Genomic DNA, 27,245 nt, shown 5'->3' on the forward strand with positions numbered 1-27,245 from the left:
TATTCTCCTTAGAATCAAAATTATAGCCTACAAATTGAAAATTATATATAGCTCTCGCAAGGCAAGACCATAATTTTAGGTTTGTGCCATTTTTTTTCAATCCCAATAAATCACACTCACAGCAGGCCTGACACTGGACTGTCCTTTAGCATTCAGGGTAGCCCTCAGTCAGGTGTTGACAAAGTACTGCTATTTAGGTTCTCGGCAGACTTTGAGACTCCTTTGAGAATGTGCTCATATTCTTCTTTTTTTCCCCTGGAAAATATACTCTAGGTTGTCCTCTGTGCCTCTGGATCCAGTATCTCACCTCTATAAGTGCATCAGAATGAGGCTTATCTCCTCCATATATCGGTGAGGGTCAGGGTGGATCCATGTAGGAAGATGGCAGGTGTAGGCCCCCATTATAGCTATGTTTACTGTATCTACCTTATGTCTAAGGTAGCCTACCATATCCTACTTAAATTCCCTTCTACAGCAGAGATTTACAAATTGCAAATCACAACATAATGGTGAGTCTCCTTGCCAGCTTTTTAAAGTGGAATGGGATGGGATGGGATGGGATAAGATGGGATAGGGTAGGATAGAAAAGAAAAAATAGCAAAGGGAGAGGGAGGGGAATAGAAGACACTGAGAGATCCACTTAAAATAGGTTTGTGAGGCAGTTTTCAGTGACAATAGGGATGTGAAAGAGTTTAGAGTCTGTACACGGAAAGCAACCCTCCTTCAAGTTCGATATTCAGATCACATCAGATAAACAAAAGAGGTATATAACCAAATGAGTTTGGGAAACTCAGGTAGAAAGGAAAGTTAAACATGTTTCTTTATTACATGGTATTTTGGCACTTCAGGTATGCAGGAGGGGGCTCTCTGTAGCAGGCACTGTTTTCTTAACTTGACCAAAATCATGAGGGTGATAAGGATGAGGACAGAGCAAGTTAAGGAGTGGTAAGCGTGTACTTTATTCTAGGCTCTGTGTTGACTGCTTTATGCGTGTGGTCCTCCCCCACTCCCACCCCATTTGGTGCGGCATATGGTGGGTAATCAGCCGTGGGGTAAGTCTGTGTGGATGGTGGCACCAGGACTTGGAAGGAAGAGAAAGCTTGAGAGGAAAGAAGATGCTCAGTTGAGCTTTGGAGTAACTTAGTTTGAGATGCTTTGGAGAGCATCAGGCCTAGAGCTCGGGGCCTCAGGAAAGATGGAGATGAACACTTGGAAATCATCAGCTCTAAAGTGTTCATTGAAAGAAGGTGACTCTTTATGCCTACACCTGAAACCAATATAATATTGAATGTCAACTATAATTGAAAAATTAAAAAATAAAATGTTTAAGTTTTTTGAAGGAAGATAATCTCTAGAGATTATGAATCTAGTAAAGATGGCTAAATTAAATGAAGAACCTGGCACATAATGGAGAGTTGAGGGGTACAAAGTCTGGCCTGCTGCAACAAACATTGGCAACTGTATCTCCAGACAGGAGCCCCCCGCACTTAGAGTGGGTTCTGTTACCCAAATGTTTTTTTCTTCTTAAGTTTTTTATCCTCACCTGAGAACATGCTTATCGATATCAGAGAGAGGGGGAAGGGAGGGGGGAGAAACATTAATATGAGAGAGAAACATCCATCAGTTGCTTCTTGCACTTGCCAACTGGGGGCCAAACCCACATCCTAGGCATGTGCCCCGACCAGGAATCGAACCAGTGACTCTTCAGTTTATGAGAAGGTGCTCCAACCAACTGAGCCACACCAGCCAGGGCCCAAGTGGGCCCTCTTGGAATGTGTTTGAAGTAATGAAGCATAAAGAAAATTCCAAAATTGGAACCAACTATAAGACTAGCAATCCAAATTTAGGAATGAGGTAAGTGGGTACATGAGTTATGTATGGAGTGTTTCTTTGAACAATTTGCAGCTCTAATCCTTAAGTGTGTTATTTGTTTCACACAAGGCATGCTATGCTGATTTGGCAGTTTCGTAAAATATGTGCCCTGTTGTCTTTTCTTTTCTTTTTTAAAAGATTTTATTTATTTACTTCGGGGCGGGGGGGGGAGAAGAGAGGCAAAAAGAGAGCGAGAGAAACATCGATATGCAAGAGATACATCTATCAGTTGTCTCTCACATGCCCCTACCTGGGAACTGGCCCACAACCCAGGCATGTGCCCTGCCTGGGAATCCAACCATCAACCTTTCAGTTCTCTGGCTGGCACTCAATCCACTGAGCCACACCTACCAGGGCAGTGTCCTGTTGTCTTTTCTGTTAATTTAGGTTTATTTTCTGTGAACACTGGTGGGTAGAACTACACATTATAGAATTAGTGTTAGGAAAGCCGAGAGCACAATATTTTCTCTCAAAGAAATGGATCAGATCAATTAAGTATCTTAATTTAGAGCCATATTTTTAAAATAACACCTTTTGATACCTTTTTAAATTTCTTTTTCTTCTAATTTAAAACAATGCATGCCTGTTGTTGTAAATAGACCCGTAAATATCTTAAACCCACACTATTTCACAGATGTGTTCCTTTTCTATTGATGAGTTTGTTTTAGTAGCACATCCAAATTGTCCGAATCAGAAGGTCAGTGAGGTAAAATGAAAACAAGTAGTTTAGAAGACTGTAAACACAGAATAAATGTCAGCCTCATGTAAATGAGGTGTGATTTCCATAATAAAGCCTTTATTGTTGTTACTGTTGCAGAGCAGTAACTGCTAAGGCTGCAATTACAAAGAAAAGAGATAATACAGCACCATACTTTCTTTAACACTGGCAATTAAATTCATTGAAATTGTATTTTCTACTAAAAAATGAGATTTTATGTCTTCTCAGTGGTGTTTCCGAACTCCCCTGAGCAGACTGTCAGTGATAGTCGTACTAAATGACCCACCCACTTGCTGCTTTCTTTTGTTTTCACAAGTGATTTCTTTCACTGAAACCTTTTCAGACTACTTTGTTTTTCACACCACTGACTTCTTGCTAAAGGAAGTACTTTGAGGACGTGATTTCTTTTCCCCGGTCAGAGCACCTACTGTTGACACAAGTCTGCCTTCTTTGGCATAGTCTTCTGTTTCTTAATTGTGGTAAAATACACATAACATAACATTTACCATTTTAACCATTTTAAATGCACGATCCAGTGGCATTGTGTACATTCACAGTGTTGTGCAACCAGCACTTCTATGCATTTTCAGAACTTTTTCGTCCTCCCAAGCATAAACTCTCTACCTGTTAAACAGTAACTCCCTCACCCCAGCACAGCCCCCGCTGACCTCTGTTGTACTTGGCGTTGCTGTGAATTTGCCTACTCTAGGCACCTCATGTAAGTGGAATCATACAATATATGTCCTTTCGTGCCATTGGCTGGTCATCTTCAAAAGTGTCAAGAGTCACAAAAGCCAAGGACACTCCTGGGAACTTACTGGGATTAAAGGAGGCTGCAGAAACATGACAGCTGGGTCCTTCTGTGGCAAAGGAAACTGCTGGAATAACTGGCAGACGCTGAATGGGACCTGAGGGTGGTAGTAACACATCGGTGTTAATTTCCTGATTTGATGGCTGTATTGTGTTTGAGTAGGAGAATGTCTTTGTAGAAAATGCACATTTAAGTATGCAGAGGGTGATGATGGGGGGCTAGGTTGGCAATTTTCAACATGACAGTTGTGTTTAGTTGTTCTAACTTCTCCAGCACATGTGGACTTTAGGTGTTAATTGGTGATGGTGGGTAGTTATGTATATGGACTTCTGGGTCTGTCCTGAGAGTTGTCAGTGGTGTGCTCCAGACCCATGTTTCTTAACAACTTGAAAATGTATTTATTTGCAGCTGCTAAGATCTGATTCACTTTCAACTCTTTATGTAGCTTGTCATTTAAATATTGAAATCCCTTCTTTAAGGTTGTTGTTCTAAAACCCAAATATCAAAAACAGGTGGGGGGGGGGTGGGTGATGAAATCCTTTGGCCTTGAAGAAACCTGTTCTGAAAAGTATTGAAACAAATTGCCCAGGAAAATGTTGGATAGAATAAGCTCAGTGTTGACAGTGTAAATCCTGTGACTGTCTTTGCTCTTGACAGTAGCTATAAGGTTTGGTATCTTCTTAGAATAAAAGAGCTGAGTATATATTTTTCCATCAAACACAAGTTTTTGTGTTGTTTCTGTTTCAAAATGTAGAGTTGGACTAGACTAATTTCAAGAGTACATTGATACCTGCCTGCCATTTTCTAGTGACGCTATCTTTTAAAATTTACCTGGGATTTAAAACTGGTTTTATTCCCACAGTTGTACGTGTAACTTCCATAACCGTCCAGCAGGTGGTAGTCTTGGAGAGGAACAGCTCTCCCTCTTCCCTGTCCCGGGGCCTCCCAGCAAAGCAGGAAGAGTATAGAATCAGCAATGGGCCTTCCCTTCTCTGGCATTAGAATGAGGTTTCCAAGGTTGTTCTTTCAAAATTGGTGCTTAGGCATAGAAAGTATCACAAGAAAGGAGTCAAAAATAATTTTGCATATACGTGTGACGATGCTGTATTGTCAAACTGAACATTTCTTTCTTTTTTTATGATTTCTAGAAATTCCCCTGGTTTTGTATCTCTTTGCCCTGATTTCTGTGACATGGCTTTGGGGAGGCCTGCACATGGCTTACAGACACTTCTGGATGTCAGTCCTCTTTGTCATTTTCAACAGTTTGCAGGTAAGCTTTCCAGTTGAGTACTCATGGCACACACCTCTGCTGGTGGACACATGGCATGGAGTTCCAGTGTAAAGGGATCAAGTGTCCACACAGAGGTGAATTTGTGCACATAACCCCCTCATGGAGAATTGTAAATAAATGATGAGGGTTAAATCTTGAACATCTGAAACAGGGCTGGGCTTCTAACTTGCTGGTTCTACAGATAAGGAGGACATATTTACCATCCTTTATTTTGAGAACACCTAGCTAACTGCCAAAACGTGTTTTTGTTCAGCAGAATTGGTGTTTATGCACTTTGCAGTGGAAGCCATGGAGGACCTTATAATAATGGGACAATGGTTGTGTCTAGAAAGTGGATCAGATGAGGGATGAAATAGGTAGCAATATTCAGGCAATGCTTAGTGAGATGAGAGTGCCTTGGTTCGCTGAAAATAATTGACATCCTCTAAGTCTGGAAATGCCCAGCTTAAATTAGTTTTGTGAGCATGCTTAGATAGCACAACTAGAAATGAAAGAACCGTAGCAAAAATTAAAGCTGACCTTTTTAGTGCTTTTGTTAAATGGGGAAAAGTTACAGCCTGAAATTAACAAATGAACACACTTTCCCCAGTGAAAACTTCTGTTGTAGACCAAAATGATTTCTTGAATTTAGAGATCTCTCTAAACTGTCGTTATTTTGACCACCATCTTACAAGGTACTCATGTCAAACAACATTAGGATTATGTTGTACACCTAAAATATGACTCAAAGCATATTTAGGTTTGTGAAAGAGACAAATTGTTTAGTGATGGCCTATTTTAAAGCAAGGTGCCTAATCAAAACATAATATTGATTTAGGAAAGGATAAAATACAAAGTGACTTTAAAGTTTGGAATCAAGTTGGCATGCAGATAGATACCTCTCTGCAGACACAGCTATAATTATGCCTCCGCTGTTCGCACAGTGAGCTAGTGGTGCCAAGGCAGGATGAGGGCGACAGCCCTGCTCCTCTAGGATCTGGTGGTTCAAAGGCGTAAACACTTAGCGACGAGCATAAACTATGGCAGGTGCCATGTAAACAGAGCGTTATGAGAGCTGAGTGAAGGGCGGGTTTACTCCTGCCTGTACTAGCATTCGTGCTGATACCCAGAAGTGAGCCGCTCGAGTCGGTGGCCCCGACTAGTCCCCAGGAAGCCCTAAAGCCTAGTGCAGCTAACATCAAGGTCCGCATGAGCAACCTGAAGTTGTATTTTATTTGTTAGACACACAGTAGTACACAGAGTGGGTTTTAGGTTTTTAAAATATTTGCTGCAGACTTTGAATATTGAGAAAGGCTGAATTCCTGCTCCAATACTTGCTTGGCAGCAATTTTCAAGTCCTGAGTAGATAATGCCCCTTCTATTTTTTATTTATTTTTTAAACATGTTATTTATTTATTTTTAGAGAGAGGGGAAGGGAGGGAGAAAGGAAGAGAAACATCACTGTGTAGTTGCCTCTTATGCACCCACTAGTAGGGACCTGGCCCACAACCCAGGAGTGTGCCCTGCCTGGGAATTGAACCAGTGACCCTTTGGTTCGCCAGCCAGCACTCAGTCTACTGAGCCACACCAGCCAGAGCGATGCTACCCCTTTTAGATGGGACATGCAACCTTATTACACCTGATGGACTCAATTCCTTCATTTTGCCTGCCCATGAGTTTGTGACACTTTTAATGTTTATTAAATAAGTGATGAATATATGGTTAGAGATGGGTACTTCAGGCAGAGAAAACAATGTTCACCTAGGCTACAAAAAGAGAAAGTGGTACATTTTGCCTAGATTAAGCAAAGGGGTGTGGGGAGCAAGAAAGGTTGCAGTTAGAAAGCAGTGGTGGGAGAGGAAACGGATGGGCTTCACTGCTCCATTACTAATAGATCAGGACGGGACGTTAAACTTCAGCTTTGAAAAGCCATCAAAGTTGGGGGTTCTGTTCGTTTTGCTCTGATTTGTTTTTTAAATTTTGTTAGTTCGTTTTTAAATTGTTAAAATGTTGAATGAGAATGCTATGCTCATACCTACTTTTTAGGATAATCTAAGCAGAAGGTAAATAGAAGTGATGGTGGGTTGGAAGATGGTCAGGAATGGACTGCCCAGAGTCAGCGGTGGGGTTTGCTGGGGGTGGAAGCCGGAGGTTTGTCGTTGAGCCTGTCAACAGGAATTAAGTAAATTTAAACCTGAAGATTAAAACAGTAGCCAGTATAACCTATCAAACCATATACATAGGAAAAAGTCAACCTCTTGTGGAGGTTCAGTAATAAAGGAGGACTCCTGAGCATTAAACTATGTATTGTAGGGAGATACAAAAGAAGTCATTACAGTTTCTCTTTTAGGAACTTAATACTAGCTACGTAGAACTAAAGACTAGAGCTATTTCATTTCAAACTCATGTTTAGTGAGCTTGATTGCATCTGTGTGGCTCTACTGAAGTGATGACAGTTTGTCTTGCTCTTGCCCGAGTTCTGCCACACTGGTTCATTCCTGGTACCAGCGCCCGATCAGTCCTGAACACCTAGACATACGATTTCTCCAGGGTTGTGTGGGGTTCATTTAATGTAGAAACTGCCTCTGTCTTCAGCTCGCACATTTCTACGGAATATGGCTGTATAGTAGTAAGATCTTCAGAGTAGGCCCCCTGAAGACTTAATGCCTGTGTGTGTTTTACTGGCCTTTGTATTTCTTTTACTGCCTTTATCAACACCTGGGACCATAGAAGTGTGTTATGTACATGCCCGGCTACCCTAGTTTGCTCAGAGGAGATTACTGCCTCACTTTTTAATCTAGATCATCATTGTGCCATAGGTGCTCTGAGACTGATGAATGACAGGTATATTTCTATAACATTCTGATTTTTAATAGTTATTATTTGATACACTTTTGAAAAGGGCATCTTGGTTACTTAAAATATTTTCAGGAATTTCATGATCACTTTCTGAAAATTCAAAGTTGAGCCATCAAACTTCTAACACATCTGGGCATTTAAGAAATTGTGTGATGTACTTTTTAAAGCATGATGGATACAAGTGCAAAAGCAAGATTGAAAAATCATTCTAAATATGTCTACTGCTATTTTTATCACTTAATAATCTTCTTGAGCATAATGGCCACCAACAGTGTAAGACTTACCTCCTACTAGCTTACCTGCCCCAGGAGGAAAAGAACTTATTCCCCAGTAGAAAATTCTATGAAGCACCTAAATTACCTTCCCCTGAATCACAGATGATCCAGAAACCAATCACATGGTGACAGGTCCTCTAGCCAAGCCTCAATGGTGAACAGAATCCAGTGGTAGAAGGAGTTGAGTTTCTCTCACAAAACCCACGTGGAACAAAATTTCCACCAGAGGAAAGGATTCTTCTACCAGTACGGCAGCTGGGGGTGGGGGGAATGGCAGTGGTGCCGGCCAGGCCAAAGTCACAGATGTCCCCTGCACAAATTGTCTCCATTTTCTCGTTCATTGGTGTAGGTTTGGACAAGGACAGCTATTCCTGAACCACTAGGAAATGTCATCAGTATGATATCAGTTTGTTGTGAATACCCTTGGGATCCATTGTTTAACCAGATGTCTCCATATGGCGCACAAAAAATTCATAAGGCACTCCACTGTTATATTTTTCTTAATTTCCTAAACCATTAATCCAGTAACCTTTGTTTTTTTTTTTTTAAAAAAGCATTGTTTTTCATTTCTATGTAGATTTATGCTAATACTTATAAATCAAAACTCTTTAAAACCTGCCTAGTCTAAGGTATGTTCAAAGTTGTGGAACAGTTAATGGGAGCAATTGCGTGACACCCAGGTGGTAGGCACTGCTAGACACTATCAGTTATTATAATATTGAAGTAGCTATTGTTTAAACCTTGTATGTGTCCCAGCCTTCTAGCCAGTTAAGCTAGAGGCATCTCCAGATGTCCAGCAGCTAAAAGGCTAATGCTGGGCCAGTCAGGGAAGCTTCAGAACCCATCCGCAGGCATTCTGGTTGGTCAGTGCCTATGCCACACTCACTACACATTTTGCATAGCACTTCTAGCTTGATTATGTTATAAAGTAGCTTTGCACTTTAAACCCAAACCAGTAAGATTCAGACATATACAATGTTTATTTCAGGTTTTCTTCTAGCGCTCTCTCCCATTTACTCTGTCAAAATTTTACTGACAATGGTGACTTACATGTAGGGAATCCCACATAAGATAACCAGTGTAGCCGACAGTTTCAGGCATGAGCTTCTTAGAAATGATGGAAAATAAGTTTTTTGGAGACAGCTTCATACACACAGAAGAACCTTTCCAAAAGCTGAAATGCATTCTTCTTGGAAAAGCTGGCAAGAGGCCCAAACTTAACATAGCATTGGGATACGGCACTTCTCAATAGGTGCGTTGGGAGTTCCCATTCTGCAGAGGCCTGTTTGACTGTCTCTCTGTAAATGACATATATATGTCCCTTTTCACAAGCATCTAGTCTTGAGAGGTCTCCTGGCAGTTTTTTAATCATTCACTAATCTGGAGAAGGGAGTTACAACATGGAATCTGTAGCTAAAAATGTATACCCTGTATTTCAAGTTTAAGTCTGATTGGCTAGAATAATTTTTATTCCTAACTGTATGTATTAAATGGCTGGGAAATAAGTGACGCAAAGGTGGGAACAGCTTTTTCTGCTTTTCAGTTGTTCTTTGGTGGCCACTAGAGTGCCTTGAACATAGAAAGCATTTTTCTTAAACAGAAAAACAGTGTTTTAGAGACTTCCAGCCAAGACAGAGGCATAGGTAGAGAAACTGTGCCTCCTCATACAACCAAAAGAACAACAACAATTCAAAAACAAGAAACAACCAGAACCAACAGAAAAATTGAACTGTATGGAAGTCCAACAACCAAGGAGTTAAAGAGGAGACATCCATCCAGACTGGAAGAAGGGGCAGAGATGAGGCAGAGAGGACTCAAGGCGAGTCGGTGGCTAGCAGACCTAGGGAGGTGGCGGATTGTGGAGGGGCGTGCAAGGCTGCAGCTGGCCAGCAAGGCAGCAGTGGTTGAACCTGGCAAGGTGGACAGTTGTGGACTGGGTGGTCTCACATTCGCAGGCAGATAAACTGGGAGAAACAATTGCAGAGTGGGACTGACCGCACAACCCAGGGCCTCAGCATGGGGAAAATAAAGCCTCAAACCACTGAATGAAAACACCTCGGGGTGTTGAGGCAGTGGGAGAAACTCCCAGCCTCACAGGAGAGTTTGTTGGAGAGACCCACAGGGTCCTAGAATGTGTACAAACCCACCCACCTGGGAATCAGCACCAGAAGGGCTCAATTTACTGGTGGGAAGTGGGGGAAGTGACTGAAAAGTGCCATTTTTCCTTCTTGGACCCCACACCCACATAAAGCATCACAATCCAGCAACGGGAGTTCCCCCACCCTGGTGAACACCTAAGGCTCTGCCCCTCACTATGTAACAGGCAGGACCAGACCAAAGAAAAAAAAAATGGCCCAAATGAAAGAGGAGATCAATGCTCCAGAAAAAAAATAAACTAAGTGATGAAGAGATAGCCAATCTATCAGATGCACAGTTCAAAGCACTGGTTATCAGGATGCTCACAGAATTGGTTGACTTTGATCACATATTAGATGAACAAACGAAGGCTACACTAAGTGAAATAAATGAAAATGTACAGGGAACCAATAGTGATGGAAAGGAAACTGAGACTCAAATCAATGGTGTAGACTGGAAGGAAGGAAAAAACATCTAACCAGAAAAGAATGAAGAAACAAGAATTCAAAAAAATGAGGAGAGGCTTAGAAACCTTCAGGACATCTTTAAATGTTCCAACATCCAAATTATAGGGGTACCAGAAGGAGAAGAGGAAGAGCAACAAGTGGAAAACTTATTTGAACAAATAATAAAGGAGAACTTCCCCAGTCTGGCAAAGGAAACAGACTTCCAGGAAGTCCAAGAAGCTCAGAGAGTTCCAAAGAACTCGGACCCAAGGAGGAACACACCAAGGCACATCATAATTACATTAGCCAAGATTAAAATGAAGGAGAGAATCCTAGAAGCAGTAAGAGACAAGGGAACAGTCACCTACAAAGGAGTTCCCATCAGACTGTCAACTGATTTCTCAAAAGAGACCTTACAGGCAGGAAGGGGCTGAAAAGAAGTATTCCAAGTCATGAAATACAAGGACTTACATCCAAGATTGCTCTATCTAGCAAAGCTTTCATTTAGAATGGAAGGACAGATAAAGTGCTTCTCAGATAAGGTCAAGTTAAAGGACTTCATCATCACCAAGCCCTTATCATATGAAATGTCAAAGGAACTTATCCAAGAAAAAGAAGATAAGAAATATGAATAGTAAAATGACAGCAAACTCACAATCATTAACAACCACACCTAAAATAAAAACAAAAGCAAACTACAACAGCAACAGAGCCACAGAAATGGAGATCACATGGAGGGTTATCAACAGGGGAGTGGGAGAGGGAGAGAAGGTACAGAGAATAAGTAGTATAGATGGTAGATAGAAAATAGACAGGGAAGGGTAAGAATAGTATAGGAAATGTAGAAGCCAAAGAACTTATATGTACGACCCATGTGCATGAACTAATGGGAGGGAGGGGGCATGCAGGGTGGAGGGGAGTGAAGAGGGGAAAATAGGACAACTGTAATAGCATAATCAATAAAATATATTTTTTAGAAAACAGTGTTTTGTTCTTGTTTTCCCCCTTCTTTTTTCTTTTCCACTGTCTTTCCTTTATTCCCGCGCTCTCTTTCTTTTTTTCTTTCTTCCTTGTTTTCCATGTATCTCTTGCTCTTCTATGTTGAATTTCAGGTTTAAAACTAAAGACATCTTTTATGAAGAGATTGTCCCAAATGGAAGTAGTCCTTGAGGTAGCATAAGAAATGGACCTTGTTCCTTTGCTCATGAGACCATATGGAGTTCATTGCAAATGGGCTGGAAAAGGAAATTAACAATTTTCCTTTAGTTTTTGTCTGTGAGAATTTCCAGTTAGCACCCAGAGGGGTTCAATGCAGGTGTCTGCTTAGATACAGTGCATGTTCAGTCTTGGTGCCTTCCTTTTGAGGATGAGCAGCTCTTGGGAAATACATATTGTTAAATAACCAGTTTTAGAGGACTAATTGTTTCAAGGCACTCCCTCTGCGATTGCTTTTCAACAGCCAACAGTAATAAGAAGTGTCACTTTGTTTCCATTGGAGACTAGCACATGAACTATTCACGAGGAATGGAAAAGCAATCTTCCAGAGCACGCTGGAACAAACTTGTAGGAGCCAGGGGAAGTCGGGACTCTGTCGTTGATTTGTCCGAGAGCCATGTCAACTTCAGTGAAAGAAAAAACCACTACACTTGTTTTGTAGAGTGAGATTCAGAGGCTAATGAATGTCTTGTCTGCTCTTCAAAACACCCCAGATTATTTCTATAACTTTACAATTAATATAGAGAAGCTGAGTCAAGGAGGTGTGTTTAAATTACCTCGATGAGGTCATGCCACTCTTGCCACTCTGTCCAGTGTCAGGTAGCATCTGGACTGGTGAAATATATTTATGTGTTTGTGCAATAAACTCCTTTCTCCATTTGACAATGAATGGCAGTGTCTGACGTGGACTCGCCATTAGCCTGTCGGTCAGCCAGGCAAGGCACTTCAGACAGACTGCTGGATTTTTACTTTTGTTTGTACTGGGTTCTCTGATCTGCCAGCGAGTGTTTTCCACACATGTGCTTCTAGTAATGAAAGAATTGTATAGACACCCTTTTGACACCCGGCTTCATCCTTGCAAAACAGGTGCCTACATTTCTCCGGCGCTAATCCTGTTTTATGTTTTACCCTTCATAGTTTTTACCCACTGGTTTTTCCACTTCATAGGTTTGGTTTTTTTCTGTGCCCTCTGTGACATATTGATATTTGCATTTTAAAACCATGCAGTATATCTTCTTAGGCTCTGTGGGCCTTTACGTGTGAAAAGATCTAGCACACTCTGATTTTTGAAATAGTAAGCCTACAAAAATTAGAATAAGTAAGACACATGCCTCCTCTTGTAAAAACAGTTTTGGGAGAACAAAGGAAAAAATATCGAGGGCCAGCTTTTACCAGTGCACTCAGATTCTTTGCCATAGTGTTAATTTATAGTTTTTTCCATGGTCTCAGATTTTATTCTTATCTCTTGTATTGCTCAAACATAGTGGTGGGGAGGATGTTTTCTTGTAAATACTTTTATGTGCGTATTCTGTGGTAAGACTCTTTAGTGTGGAGCTAGCTGTCAGGGGCAGTAGAAGGAGTGTGCAGCTGAGTGTCATGCAGTCTCTTTTCTACCAAGTGACACCTCCGAGCTTCAGTTACCTTCTTTCCAGAGATGCTGATTATTGCCCTAAGTTTTGCCCAAAGGGTCTTGTAAAAATATAAAATATATGTATTTTCTATTATATAATTATATATTTTATATTATATAATTTATAATTATATTGTGTAAAATATAATTTGTAAACTAAATAATGTTTTACAAATACGAGTTACTAAAAATGATTAAATGGACAGAATAAGAAAGACAAATGAGAGGCTAAAGAGAAGAGATTTGTAAGCTTTTGTCTTTAAATCCTCCTGAGCCACTGGCCCTCCTGGAATGATCTCATCCACTCACAGGTTATTTCCTTCATTGCCGATGCTGTTACCCCCCTGTGTCCATCATCACAGTGCTTAGTTTTCCACATAGATCCATTGTGGTCACACATCTGCTTTTAAATGTCTAGCAGATGTCTTCAGGTTCAAGCAAGTAACTTATGTGGGTGAAATAAGCTGATTGTGAGACTGCAGGGCTAGGTGGGGACTGGTGAAGATCTGGAGAGTAGACTCCTCCCAAAAGCGTGCAGACAAGGAAGCAAACATGGCGTGGGCTCAGCAGAACCTTTGGCAGGGTAAGCTCCCATAGCTGATGGTCAGGGTTCAACTCCTAGAAAAAAATATGTTCAACCTTTCTGTAGGAAAGATTTCATTTTCTTTTTGAAAATTAAATGTAATATGGGCTCATCACCTTGGTCCAGTAGAAAGTAGGTTTGGGGTTTTGTGATGGTTAATCTATTTGTGGTTTCCTCCCTCCCTTTTAGGATAAACTAAAAGATTGTCCAGAGGGGTCCAATGAAAGCCTATTTTGTTATCTGGAACTCCTCTTCCTTGGTGGCCTCTGGGCTCCATTTCCTCAGTCCCCAGCACTGGGAGACTGCTGAATCCCCTGCTTAGCCGTTTGGCCTCTGCAGCTGCTTTCTGCTTAGTTTATTAGCCTTTCTTCCCGTGGACAGGCAGCTTCAAAAGTGGCAAATGTTGTTACAGTTCCCTTTTTCTTTGGAATCTTGGTCCCTCAAGTCCTGGTCACCTTAGTGTGTTTGAACCTGTGGACCCCAGAAGAAAGATTCCCTTGATGTGAACCTGAAGAAAGAATGTATCTGCTGAGATAGACTTCCCGTGTATGTGTGTCCGAAAGTATTTTCTCCAGCTCGTAGAATTGTATAAGGGAGGGTTCCTGGTAATCTGACATAAACTCCAGCAAAGGTCTCAGTAGATTTATTTCAACAAATATCTGATAGATTTTTAACATAAGCTGAATGCATGATAATATGTAGAGACATTTAGAGCCACTGCAATTCATTAACTATCTAAGTGGGTATCTTCAGAGACATATGCACTGTGCTGGTGCCCCTGGGGACACATGGCAAAGCCTGTGCGTGCAACTTCTTAAGGTCAGCTGACAATGTGCATATATATATACATATATAAATCTTGCACACACTCAGTAAAATCTTACAATTTACATCCATCTATTGAAGATTGAGATTCAGAAATGATACTGTGGCTGTAGAGTAACCTCATACCTATTCCACGAAACTGAGATAAACCAATAGGAAAAAGAGACAACCAACACAGAAGAACATCTAAAGATGCATGTCCCAAAAGCTTACTGCTCTAGGAAACAGGTCTGCCTGCTCAGAATGTGGATTTTACAAAGGCCAACTAAAATCTTACTGAAAAAATTTAATGGCATAAAATCAAATATAAGCTGAACTTTAAACAAATATCTTTTTATATAGATGAATCCAGGAAATTCTGTCCTCATCCTTCAGAATAAATCAATTCCACGTCCCTGTTTTCCTTGGCAAATATGTAAGATAATATTCCCCTTTAGCTTGAGAAATAAGATGAAATAGTAAGTACTTTGGAATACAAATACTGTCTTACTAAGTTTTTGCTGTGTGATCTTAAACAAATTATTTAATTTCTCTGAAATGAAGATACTACTCTTTACTTTATAAGCATCTATGGAAATCAACCAAAAATATTTAACATTTTCTAGCCCATAATAGGTACATAGTAACATTAACTGCCTCCTGTCCCTAATGTGACAACATAATTGCACATACATTCAGTGTAAGATTATTGTCACACAAACAAAACTCTGAGCTTCAGATCTTCCAAGCACAGCACTGATTTCCATTAGCAGTGAGTCTCTAATTGCTGATTGTTTGGTCTGTTCAGAACCCTAATGATGCCACAGGCCTCCCTCACTGAGCTACCATCTCAATGATCTCATTTGGCTACAAGGCCCCACTGTATAAATACACACTATATAATAGATATGTAGACATTACCTGTTAGTTCTATTTTATCCTTTGGTCCTTAGCGAGTGCTTTGGAACATTTTAGGGCAACATTTCAGATTCTCTCAGTCTTGGCAACTCTCATTAGAAAGTGGTGATATTGTAGATTATATGCATTTTACCTTATTGTTTGCACCAGTGTCATAGCACTGGAAATCTTCTAGTCATTCATTCATTCCAAAACCAGAAATCTCTCTAAAATGTATCCATGTACATATATATTAGACCACATAGCCCCATGACTCTCTGCTCAGTATATGTTATACTAAAAATTACAATAACAACTAATATTTATTAAGTGCTTATTATGTGGGATTGTACTTATTTCATTGAAATCTTACAACAATCCTGCAAGGTAGGAACTATTATTCTTGGCATTTTGTATGTGGAAAAACAAAGGCTTAGAGAAGTTAAATAACTTAGGCAAGGTCACACACTCAATATCTCATGAACTGAGATTCAATAAACTAAGATCAATTCCCCTACTAGGCTGTGCAATGAATGCTAGAGGACAGTAGAACCTCTTATTATTTACTTATTCCACAGTGCCTTAGCAGAAGGCTGTGCTTATAGTAGCTGTTCAACAAACACTCTGTCAAATTAAAAAATTAGCTGAATTAAAATGCATAAAACAAAATGAACAATAAATAAGTATAATTTGCATAGGAATTATTGTTTAGTTATCTTTCACCTATAAAAAATGAATGCATTACAACAAACGTTCATCTGTTTTAACATTGATGTCCATTGTAAAATCACATTCCCCCAAAGAGCAGCCTCTTTTTGGCTTAGCTGAAGGTCTTTGTTGAGGGAGCTGGTGGGTAACAGTATCATACAGCAAGTGCCAGATTAGACAGCAAGAGTCTTCACAGAAGTACCTTTGAGCATCTAGTCAAGTTAGAAGTCAGGTTTCTATTGCTTGCTTAGGGCATTTGTAAGCACTCAAAAAGCTGAAATAGAAATCTAAAAAACAAAAAAGTGACTTCTGTCCCCATAGGCAGGAGGAGCTATTTTTAAAGTGTGTCAAGCTGGTGGTGTGTCTCTGGCTCCTTTACAAGCCCCTTGCTTTTCTTTTCCCACCTCACACTGTCCCCTTCACTGTCCAGTGCTCTTAACCTCTTCTGCAACTGGACTGCCTTCCACCTACATGAATTGCTAATCTATCTTTTTAAATACCATTTAGATCTTATTGTGTAGGAAAAAAACTTACCTGTGAGATACCATTATGGACAAGGTGGGGTTAGAGGAAACCAAGCATTGGATTGTGTGGCCCAGGCTGTAAGCATCTGTGGGGCTGGAGGTGGGTGCCTGTCACAGGAGACTCAAAAGCCAAGTGCATTGAGCTAAACAGGATAGATGGAGTGGGTTTCCCAAACATCTGGTGACACTCTTCCCCTTGAACTCCACTGTTTTCTGAAATCCTTAACATGTTACTTTTTAATTAATATCAACTGAGTTTAAACATGGCAAGAAATGCACAGTACAGTTAACATTTTTCTAAGAGAACACTAGAAGTTTCTAGCTTTATTTTTCTCCACTTAGTTGACCATTGCTGTGTGAAGGTGAGGACATAGTAAACTTAGCACTAATTGGAGCGAGAGAGGCCAGGTGAAATCGCGAAAAAAGAGAATGGAAATTTTGGAGTCACTGGCTGTGTTCAATCCACTAAGCAATTGTCCCAAACGTACCTGAGTCTCCTAGAATGAACTGATGAAATTGGTACTTGAGAAATAATTGTGTCCCTTTCACTTCTCTGCCGTCTCTCCTTTTGGGAGTGTATATGTGGCCTCTTGTTGGTTGATGAGGTTGCAGCATTTGGTACTGAAGGGCTGTCATTTTATCGCTGAATGTCCACCTCCACCTCCAGCACCAGCAAGAGTTGGAGAGTCTTGAGTAGAATAGTGCAAAAAAAAAAAAACCTTACTAGAACTGTACAACCTGATTGCTAGAACTGTAGTAGTGACCTGATGATCTGCTAAAAGGACGTTTTCAAAGGCATTTCTTTTTTTTTTCAATGAAGATTGATAAGCAAATTAAAATTGAAAAAAATGCACCCATGGTTTTACATCAAAAAGCCCTAAAATACTTTTTACCTTAAAAATTTGGCCAAATAGTAGTTCATGGGGTAACCACAGCTATTATAATGAGTTGGAGGGGGTATACTCTTAACAAATGAATTTTATAACACTTGTAAATAGTATTGAATGACAGATGTTATGCTTCTAAGTTACCCACTTTTCGTAAAGATTCACTATAAAAATAAAAGGAAAGTTGTATAGGTAGGTGTGCCTCCCTTTTCACTGCTTATTTGAAGTGTGAAAATTTAGAAAGTATTTGAATTAGTGAGGACTCAGCTCATTTGTTATTTTGTTTTAACAATACAGTATAGTGATAAGATTATTCATAATAATTTTCATATTATGAATAATAATTTACATTTTTCAGGGTTTTTAACAAAACTAATGGTTGAGAAATTTAAGAGTAGTCATTTCTGTAGAGGTTTTCAATATCATTTATGTTCCTATAAGATACCTTTTCTGTCATAGCCTTTGCTTTTTTTAATTAAGATAATCTCATTCATCGTATCTTAAATATTTTCTTTTTTCTTCCTAAAAAGCCACTTAAGTTGCATTATAGAAAAAAAAATTGCAAAAGAGTTTTATATCTACCTGAATTATTTCCATTTGCAAATTGGAATTACTTTTAAACCAGTCTCAGAATTTTGAGGAATCATCCAAGAAAACGCCATCTATTTCCAAAAACATACTGGCCTAAGATGAAGTGTTTGGATAACTCTCATCACTGCCAGTATGGCTTTCTGTATGTACAGTCTTCACCAAAATAAAATAATATACTACAAGTAAATAAAGATTGACAATTTCCTGTTGACTATAGGTTCCATGCCGAACCCTGTCTCAATTCTGGTCTTTACTCATGATCTCCACTCCAAAATTAGATTATCAGAAAAATGTTAGAATAATGTGATACAGATGTGATCTGCAAATGCAAGGGGCATCTCAAAGAATGGGTGCTTCTGAATTATTGCTGCAAATGTTGTAGTTTTGCTGTATTTATCACCAAAATTTTTGTAGGTTTCAGTAAGACGTGCTTATAAAATCCTCAATTTGTCCTCTTTTTCCGTGCTTCAGAATGTTGTTATTTACGTATAAATGATGAAAGCCACAGTGTTTTGCAACTGGTAGGTTTCTGAGTGCACTATAATTTAGTACTTTAGTCTTTGGACAGAGTTCCTAGTGTTTGTTTTTTGCCTCTAAACCATATAAATCAAACATTTTATTAGGGAAAGTAGAGTCAGAGAAGTCATCTCTACCAAAACAAAACCACATTTCACTAGTCATTGATACTTAATTTCATCATGTGCTCTTCTCTTTGAGATATGGAATGCACATTTTTAATGCAAAAGTGAACAGAAACCAATACTGGTTGAAATCTGACTCTGTTTGAATCACCTCATGGGTTCATCAATTAGTATGAATTAGCAAGTCATATACATCCTGATCTTGATGCTCACTAACACTGTTCCTGTCTCCTGCATCCCTTACATCCTGAGGGAAAGAAGCTAGCTCTGTCACGCTGTACTCAAGGCTGTGCTCCCTGTGCCTGGCACTGTGAATTTTCTCAGAATCCTCCCTGACTGCCACCAGTACCCCTCACATCTGTAGGCCTCATTCCAGCTCCATTCTTTCTTTCACACATTCTTGTTCTGCAGATCTCATTCTCCACATCCAGAATTCTGAGAGAGCATGTGCTTCTCTCCATTGCTATCCTCACTTCTTGTCATTCTCTTCTGTTTACAGCAATCACCAGCCCCTGCCTCAATTCGTTTGTCTTCTTCTTCTCTGGATTATTATATCCCATGATATATTTTGCCTTTTTTTTCTCCTTTCCCTAAACAACTTGGTTAATTCCTGGCCACCTATTTTTATCATTTTAGCAGATGCTCACCGACTTAGTGAGTTTGAATCAACTACTTCATCTTACGGATGAAGGAACCGAAGATAGAGAGGTTAACTTTCTATGTCACTAACTTTTCATTGTTAAAAATTTACTTTTCCTATGTCTTCTCATTTGGGGCTAAAATAGTCTTTGAAGAACACCATTCTAAAAAGAAATCCATTGTAAGTTTATTACTATATAGCCCAAATATAAGTAGGCATGTATGGATTCGCCTGTGAAGTGAGTTGTACTTACAGGTCATGATGTCTCACAATCAAAGCTTTGAACTAAGAATTAAGAAACACAGATGTATCAGTAGCTAATTATGTGAGTTTGACCAAGGCATGAGGCTGGAATTTCTTCATCTATAAAATGAATGGATTCAGAAAATATCTTGCCTAACTCTGGAACTTTATGGTACCATTTCAAAACTTTATAAAAATGAATAATGCTCCAAGTGAAGAATAAAAAAAGGTTTGGAGACATCCTTTCAACATTCATTCTTTTTATAACTTTGTCAGATACACGTGTTCTCTGCTGTTTTTTTTTTTTTCTTTTTTCCTTTTTCTTTTTCTAATTAGAAAACTGAGACCTGAGTGAGTGAGATGAGCTTGGTCTGGGAACTAAGCCTGGATTTCCAGCAGACAACCAGTGGTCCCAGATGGTGTCCCCGTGGTTTTGTGGGGCATTGCTCTTTCTCCATCCAGAGGTGCTCTCTAAGTTTCTCTTTCCTCAACCTCAGATATCTCATAAGTCTCCCAGAATCCTAAATACCAATCACAGGATTAGCAGAAGAGTACATTTTGTGTTTGAAATCTCAATTTTGCCTTTAACAAAAACCCTTGCCCAAACAGTACATTTAAAATAGTTAAATAACTGTATAATAAATAACAACCCCAAAGACAAAAATGACTACTTCATAATTAATTAATAAATTGATGATAATGACAAGAATTCTCTATCACTTGGTAGGTATCATTAAGAAATTTACTTAGTTTCTCTAAGTCTCAGTTTCTTTCTTTCTGAACATTGGGGATGATAATAGCACCTCCCTTACTGAGACTTGTGTATTTCTCAATATTGAGAAATATTGAGAGGATTGAGTAATATGAATAAAAATACATGTGAAGCACGGTCAGGTGTGTGCAGTTGAAAGAATGCTCATAAAATATTAGTTTTACTGTGATGGTAGTGCCTGTTATCTAAAGTTATTTAGAATCAATCATAATAAAAATTATTAGATAAGTTCACAAAAAGGTCTAGAAAAGCCAAAGATGGCTTCATGTAAGGTGTGGTCCTTCAGCTGGCCTGCGAGCGATGCCAAATTTGGATGAGTTTGGAGGAGAGATAAGTCTCTTCAGGCTCCTCAGATAACCATGCTGTCTTCCATCCTATGCCTTCACCCACCCCTTCTGTCTACCTGGAATGAAGTCTATGTAGGAGAATAAAAGGAAATAGCATTGAAAGGGCCCTGAGGGTAGGGGTAGGGGGCCATAATGTGAGCAAAGTCTTTGTGCTACATTATTATGGGATTGATTAAAACAGTTTTAAGAACTTTTTAAAATTATATTTTATTGTTTATGCTATTACAGTTTCCCAATTTCCCCCCCTTTGTCCGCCCTCTACTCAGCACCCTCAACTCCCTCTGGCAGTCCCCACACCATTGTCCATGTCTGTGTGACATGCGTATATGTTCTTTAACTAGTCCCTTACCTTCTTTCAATCAGTCCCCACCTCCTCCACCCCTCTGATTCTGTTTTGCTCCTTAGTTTATTTTGTTCATTGGATCCCACATATAAGTGAGATCTTGTGTTTGTCTTTCACTGATTGGTTTATTTCATTTAATGAAATAAGTGAGAAATAAGCCAGGTCCTTCCATGCTGTTGCAGTTTTTTTTTTTTACTGCTGCATGGTATCCCATTGTACCACAGTTTTTTTATCCACTCATCTACTGATGGCCACTTTGGGTGTTTCCAGATCTTAGCTCTTGTAAGTAGTGCTGCTATGAACATAGGGGAGCATATGTTCTTTTTATTTAATTTTTATATATTATTTTTATAAATACCTTAATCATTGCAAATATTTAATCCTGGCCTCTTACATTCCATCTGTAAAGACAAATTCAGACAGCCACCAGGGAATTTACATTGCTGGGATATAGAACCATAATCGTGGGTGCTCTTGCTCCTTCCACTGCCACTGACTGAAAGAGTGAGCACGGAGAAGCATAAAAGGAATTTACCATAAAGAAATGATACATAAATGCATAAGAGAAAATTATAATACGGAATATAGTTTTCTTGAGATCAGGGCCATGATTTATTAACCTATGTGTCTCACAATCATAGCCTGTCCTGCCATGCTGAGAAATTCCAGAGGTGAAATCCGAGGAGCACTTGCTGTTTAGGACGCTGCAGTGAAAGAGCCTAGCTCATCCTTAAGGGAAAAGGACACTGAGGGGCCCTCGGACCCGTGCACTGTTCGTGTTCATCTAAAATCCCTGGGATGTTTGTTTTTATTCTCTTCCTATCTCCATCTCTATTTCATCAGCTGGAATTTCTTATCATTTCTCTTTCCTTTCAACATCTGTTTTCTATTGCATCCTGTTGTTCACGTCATTTTTAATGAATCTTGATCACTCCCACATTCTCAAGGTCAATAATCCTGAAGATCACTTACCCTCCGGGAGAGTGAGCCTTCCACACACAAGGACCCATCTTTGCATTGAAAAAAAAAAAACCAAACAAAACCAAAAATCCACCTAACAGTGTCCGGTGCGGCATTTTGTTTTGTTTTGTTTTAACAGATTTGGTAAATTGTCAGTTCCGAATGGGTGAAAAAAAATAAAAGGACATCCATATTTGTGCCATTTCAGAAAGCCAGTGCACATTCCTACTAGCAGTTAATAATGGCAGGTGCTGTGAGGAATAGGATAGGCAGCTGGATTCCTGGAGTCAGCCAAGAGTTGATTGCTTATGTTTTTAGAGCTGCGTGAGAGAGAAATGTAGCTACACCACTGCTGTGCAGTCCACAGGCATCTTACAGCTGCGGGCCCTGGAGGGCTTTGAAAATCGCCTCTGATTGTCTTTTGCTTCTGCGTTACCAACTTATCACCTAGTCCCACAGTGGTTTTCAAGCTGGGAGTCACCAAAAGCCAACCTCTGCTATTTTATAAAAAGAGAGCTGGCAACTGTCCTGAACGCAGAGCTGAATGAAATCTCCATAGTTCCAGGTTGAGGAACAAAGAAAATGTTTTAGAGCTCTTTTTTTTTTATCTTGACTTTGGACATTACCTGTTACATTTATCAACTTTGCAGCTCAATGGTGGACCCACATTAAGAAATAAAATAAAACCACGTGTACCCACTTCTTTGGCTCATAGAACCGTCTTCCTGGGCCAGACTCTATGTCTGTTTACTGGCAAACAGTTGGCTCAGTGATGAGTTGTATATCTACCTCACTAAGTCTTTTCCAGCCGTAGCAGCAATTGGATTCATAGAAACAAGGGCATCCAACAGGGTGTCATTTTGGCATTCTTGGCCTTCTGACCCTTGGAAAAGGAAAATGTTCTGAATAGTAAGTGCTTATGCAGCATCAGGGCAGCTCAGAGGCAAGTAGAGAGGGGATGGAAAAAGTGAGAGAATAGCGTGAGCCAAACTTTGCCAAATGTCTGCTGACAAGAACCTAGTACTTAACACCTGGTTCTCACTTAGGTACTTAACTTACGATGCTTCCAGCCGAAGTTGCACATTCTCACGTCTACAGGGACTGCAAGCTGACCTGGCTGAAGCCTGTGGTCATGAGCCTGCCAGCCTTGTCTAAAGGGGCAGCAGCTACTTGGCTCCAGTTAAGTATTTGCTAGACAGGATGCAGATCCAATGTCAGCCAGATCTGATTTTTCTAGAGAAGCCAGAAACCAGATTTTTGTGCGAAAGCTCCTAATTTGTTAATGTTGGCAACTATTTAAAGACAACCTTTAAATACTGTGCAGGTCAATCAAAGCCTGTTGGCAGGCAGTGTTCGAGTTGCCAGTTTCGGACCTCTGGCTTACCTCGTAGGCACTCGCTGAGGGTTTCGTAATGAACTACCTCATACATAGTCCATGTGGATCAGGGAAAAGAAATTGTGCTGGCTTTGTCTGTCTTTTACAAATTTCTTATACTGATCATTTTTTTAAAAAATCAGAATTGTTCTAAGAATTCTTGGACCTCTTTTCTGAACATAGCCTGGAACCAACCCCAGCTCCCAGGGTGGCCTCACAATGACTGTCCCCTCAAGTGACCTCTAGTCTATGACTGATCCAAAAGGGGAGGAGGGTGAAGCTGGCCCTTCTGGGCCTGTGTTTGGTAACTGTAAAACCCTGGGTGCAATTTTGCTCAGATCTACAGCCCCAGAGTAGGCACAAATCCAGTTTTCCTTGACAGCTTGGGGAAAGGTGTGTGCCGGGCATAAGTTGGTCCAGAACCTCCTCAGCCTGGCAAGCTGCAGTGTGTCTGTGCAGGAGGGAATGAGATGCTTCAAGAGACAGAAGAGATTAAGGAGGCGTAGAACAGGTGCTATAAGGGAACAGAACCTATTCCTCAACTATAATAAGAACAAGTCACTGAAATCAAAGCAGAGGAGCTGAGTAACCACACCATGGGAAATGCTTAGTGCTCTCTCCTAACTTCTTCATTTGAATGTGCTCATTCATCCACCGGCTGTTGGAAATCTTCACCAAAAATAGAAACAGTGCCCGTGACCCAGTGTCTGGGATGAGGACGACAGACCAGTTTTGTTCCAAGTCTAGTAATAGGCCGTATGCTCAGGTAAAAACATGGAATGAGTCAAACGAAATCAGCCCCTGTCCTCATGCACGTGTTCTCCTTCCCGGTGTGAGAGTTGCACCAGCAGTCTGAATACCCCACTCAGGGCCTGCAGTTTTGCTTTTCTTGAGCTGCAGTTCAGAAGTGTGGTGCAGCATTTGAGAGAAAAACAAGTCCTTCGTGCCCAGTGTCAGCTGTATCTTGTATTTCCTTCTTTCTTTATTTTCTTTAATGGATTTTTTTTTCCCAGTGAGGAGAAATGACATCAGCCAAATATGCGATGCAGGCTCATCTAATTAAATTTTGTTTATTTACTTGTGATTTTAAAAAGAATATGAAGCATGCTTGTGAGGCATCTGTGTCTGGAAAGAGTTGAGCAACTCTGAAACTGTAGCGTGTGGCGATTGGTTAAAAATTGCTAAATTATGTTTCTTTATTTTCCGTGAAATGTCAAATGTCATTCTTTTGCTTCTATAAAGGTCAGTATGGCTTACAGAGGAAAAAAATTCAAACTTGGACCATTCACTTGTTATTGAACTTTAAAAGTGCCTTATTTACCGGGGAAATTAAATCTCAAAATGTTTTGGTGGGTCTGAAAAAAAGAGACAAGATTGTAATAAAGCTAATGACTTTGTGTTACTTTTTCCCTTTTTCCAGACCTTTCAGTAAAAAACAAGGAGAAAACTAGCTTGACAGCAACGGTTATTTATAAGACTAGTCTGTTTATACATATATGTGGAATGTATATTACAATGCTTCATGAATAGTATGTTATAATTTTTCCCTTATGCTTTCTGGGCTTTGATGTTTTTGAACAGAATATAGTTGTGGAAATAAAATCACTTTAATGAATACATTTCATTGGGGATTTACCAAACAGTAACCAGGGACTTGCTCCTCAAGCAGAGAAGTCATCTCCTTTTCAGAACCTGTGATGAATGACCAAGCACACGCACACATGCACACACACACACACACACACACACAGCTAGAAAAAGAGAAAGTACTGTTTGTTCTAAGTTATTTATAAATAACTATTGTTTTCATTAGCACTGTTTGATCTGGTCATGATGTACTACTACCTCATACCTCTTTTGGGGGAAAAAAGTGAAAATAGCAAAGTAGCTTTATTTAACAACACGAAATCATACATTTCTATTGAATTGAATCTTCTAATCTTACTGCAGAGGTTGGGAGTAGTCTGGCAAAATGCAGGCGAGGAAATGACTATTTCTGTCACTGACAGAGCACATACTAGGGACACTTTCAAAATAGAATATGCAAAAGTTTCTCTTTAATAACTCCTCATTCAGCTTCCTCTGTCTTTTTCCTGCTCTTGCCCCCTGCCTGGTTTCCCCTAATTTCTGCTCTTCGCTGAGCGGGGCTCACTATCAGTTACTCCCCGAGGATGACCTAACAGTGCCAATTTCAGATGTGCCTCTTGCGAGAATACTGGAGTGTTGAAGAGAGACTTCCAGACCTTTTTCTGTGTCTCCTACTCCTAGACAGAAAATGGACGTGGTAAAGCCCATATACCTCAGTCATCTATCGTTCAGGGCGTGCCAATTGTACTTCTCCAATAGCAAGAACAGACTCTCCACCACACTTCCTGCATTCAGATCCTGCCTGTCACTTGCCACTTTTGTGATCTTAGATGAGTACTGAACATCCTTGTGCCTCAGTTTCCTCATTGAAAGGTGAGGATGATTATGATGTGTATCTCAGTGTAGTTAAGAGGATTGTATGAGACAGTATATGTACAGCATTTGAGTGGCAATACACAGCACTCAATAAATTTTAATAATACTTATGTTATTTCTATGATTTCTAATGTCACCACTCCTGTTTTACAAATCTCTCTGCTGAATTGACTTATAATTACTTTTTCACCCCTCAGCTGTGAATTCACTGTAGCTAATACTAGAAAATGCTTAACTTTAATTAATTAGTTTGTTTGTTTACTCATTCCAGGAACTGTTTTATATGCTTTGGTTAAATCAGTAACAAAACAGAAAAAAATACAGGCACTGGAGCAACTTGCGTTCTAGTTGGGGGTGTGGAGCATGGATAAATAATACAGATAAACAGACTAAGGAACTCATGCCGTCGGAGAGAAGGTGAGAGTGCCAAGTGTAGAAGAGTGCGGAGCCGGCCGCTGAGTTGCGGTTTCAGAAAGGTAGTCAGGAAGCCTGTTGGGAGTGCTAGTGATGACCGCATCTGCAGGGAAGCAAGGAAGAGCTCAGAGGCCATCTTCACTTGCTTTTACTTCCTTGTCTGATTCACATATTTATTTTTTAAATTTTTTTCCTGAATAGAATTTTTTGTTTCTATTATTTGAGTAGTCATCAGTGATTTCCATTATATTATTAGTATTGAAAAATGGATCTCTCTTAGACCAATTTTTTGGTCTATTGTTGGCCTTTATTCTGAAATCTCCTGTTGTATTTATTTTCTGGCATATTGTGAGTTCATCTATCAAACACCATAAAATTAATTTTTACAAAAGAGCGTTTTGTTTTTCTCATACAATTAAGTGGGGTTAATGTCAGGTTTTATTATGTAAGGTTTCATTTTCACTTTAGGTCAACCTAGCATTGTTGCACCAAAAGAAAGTTAAAACACTTTTTGCTTAACATTACTTACCAAAGTAATTGTAATGTGAGCACATTACAATTGTAATGTAATATTGAACGATCCCAGTGTGACTTTAAACATGGCTGCGGAAAAAGCTTTAGCCTCTAGTACAGACACCTGAAGTTAACATAATGAAGGATAGAAAAGTTGACAGATGGGACAGAAACAAAATTCATGGTAAAGTGTAGTTTTCCTCAAAAAAAAAATCTGTTTATAAAAATCTTTAGCATTTTTTTACAGAGTCAAAAGAAAAATTTTAGATTGACAGGTTTAGTTCATAGAAATTCCATAAAAATATGTCACTTTAAAATTTTCCATAATGATCTCTTATATTGGGAGTTTATATCAGTTTGTATAATTAATTTCTAAAGCTGTATTTCAATTATTTAATATTAAAATTAACTACCACTTCAGACATAAGGTTTAAAAGTCTCTAGAGCTGTACAGTCAAACAGTGGAGAAGGGATAAGAGAGAGAGCTGGGGAAAGGTCCCTCTGAGCCTAGAGCCTCAGCAGCCTTG

The 27,245-nt window shown here is 39.6% G+C and overlaps 1 protein-coding gene across 1 annotated transcript in view; it reads left to right on the top strand.

Moving 5' to 3' along the window:
- ADGRV1 (adhesion G protein-coupled receptor V1) overlaps nt 1-27,245 on the top strand; it is a 508,576-nt gene that overhangs the window by 442,807 nt on the left and 38,524 nt on the right. The window contains exon 87 of the mRNA XM_037032075.1: nt 4,550-4,671. Coding sequence (XP_036887970.1) covers nt 4,550-4,671 — 122 coding nt within the window. The remainder of the gene's footprint in view (nt 1-4,549; nt 4,672-27,245) is intronic.

Source organism: Sturnira hondurensis, unplaced genomic scaffold (assembly GCF_014824575.4).
Source record: "Sturnira hondurensis isolate 20B ecotype Veracruz unplaced genomic scaffold, ASM1482457v3 Scaffold0021354, whole genome shotgun sequence".
NCBI classification, from domain to species: domain Eukaryota; kingdom Metazoa; phylum Chordata; class Mammalia; order Chiroptera; family Phyllostomidae; genus Sturnira; species Sturnira hondurensis.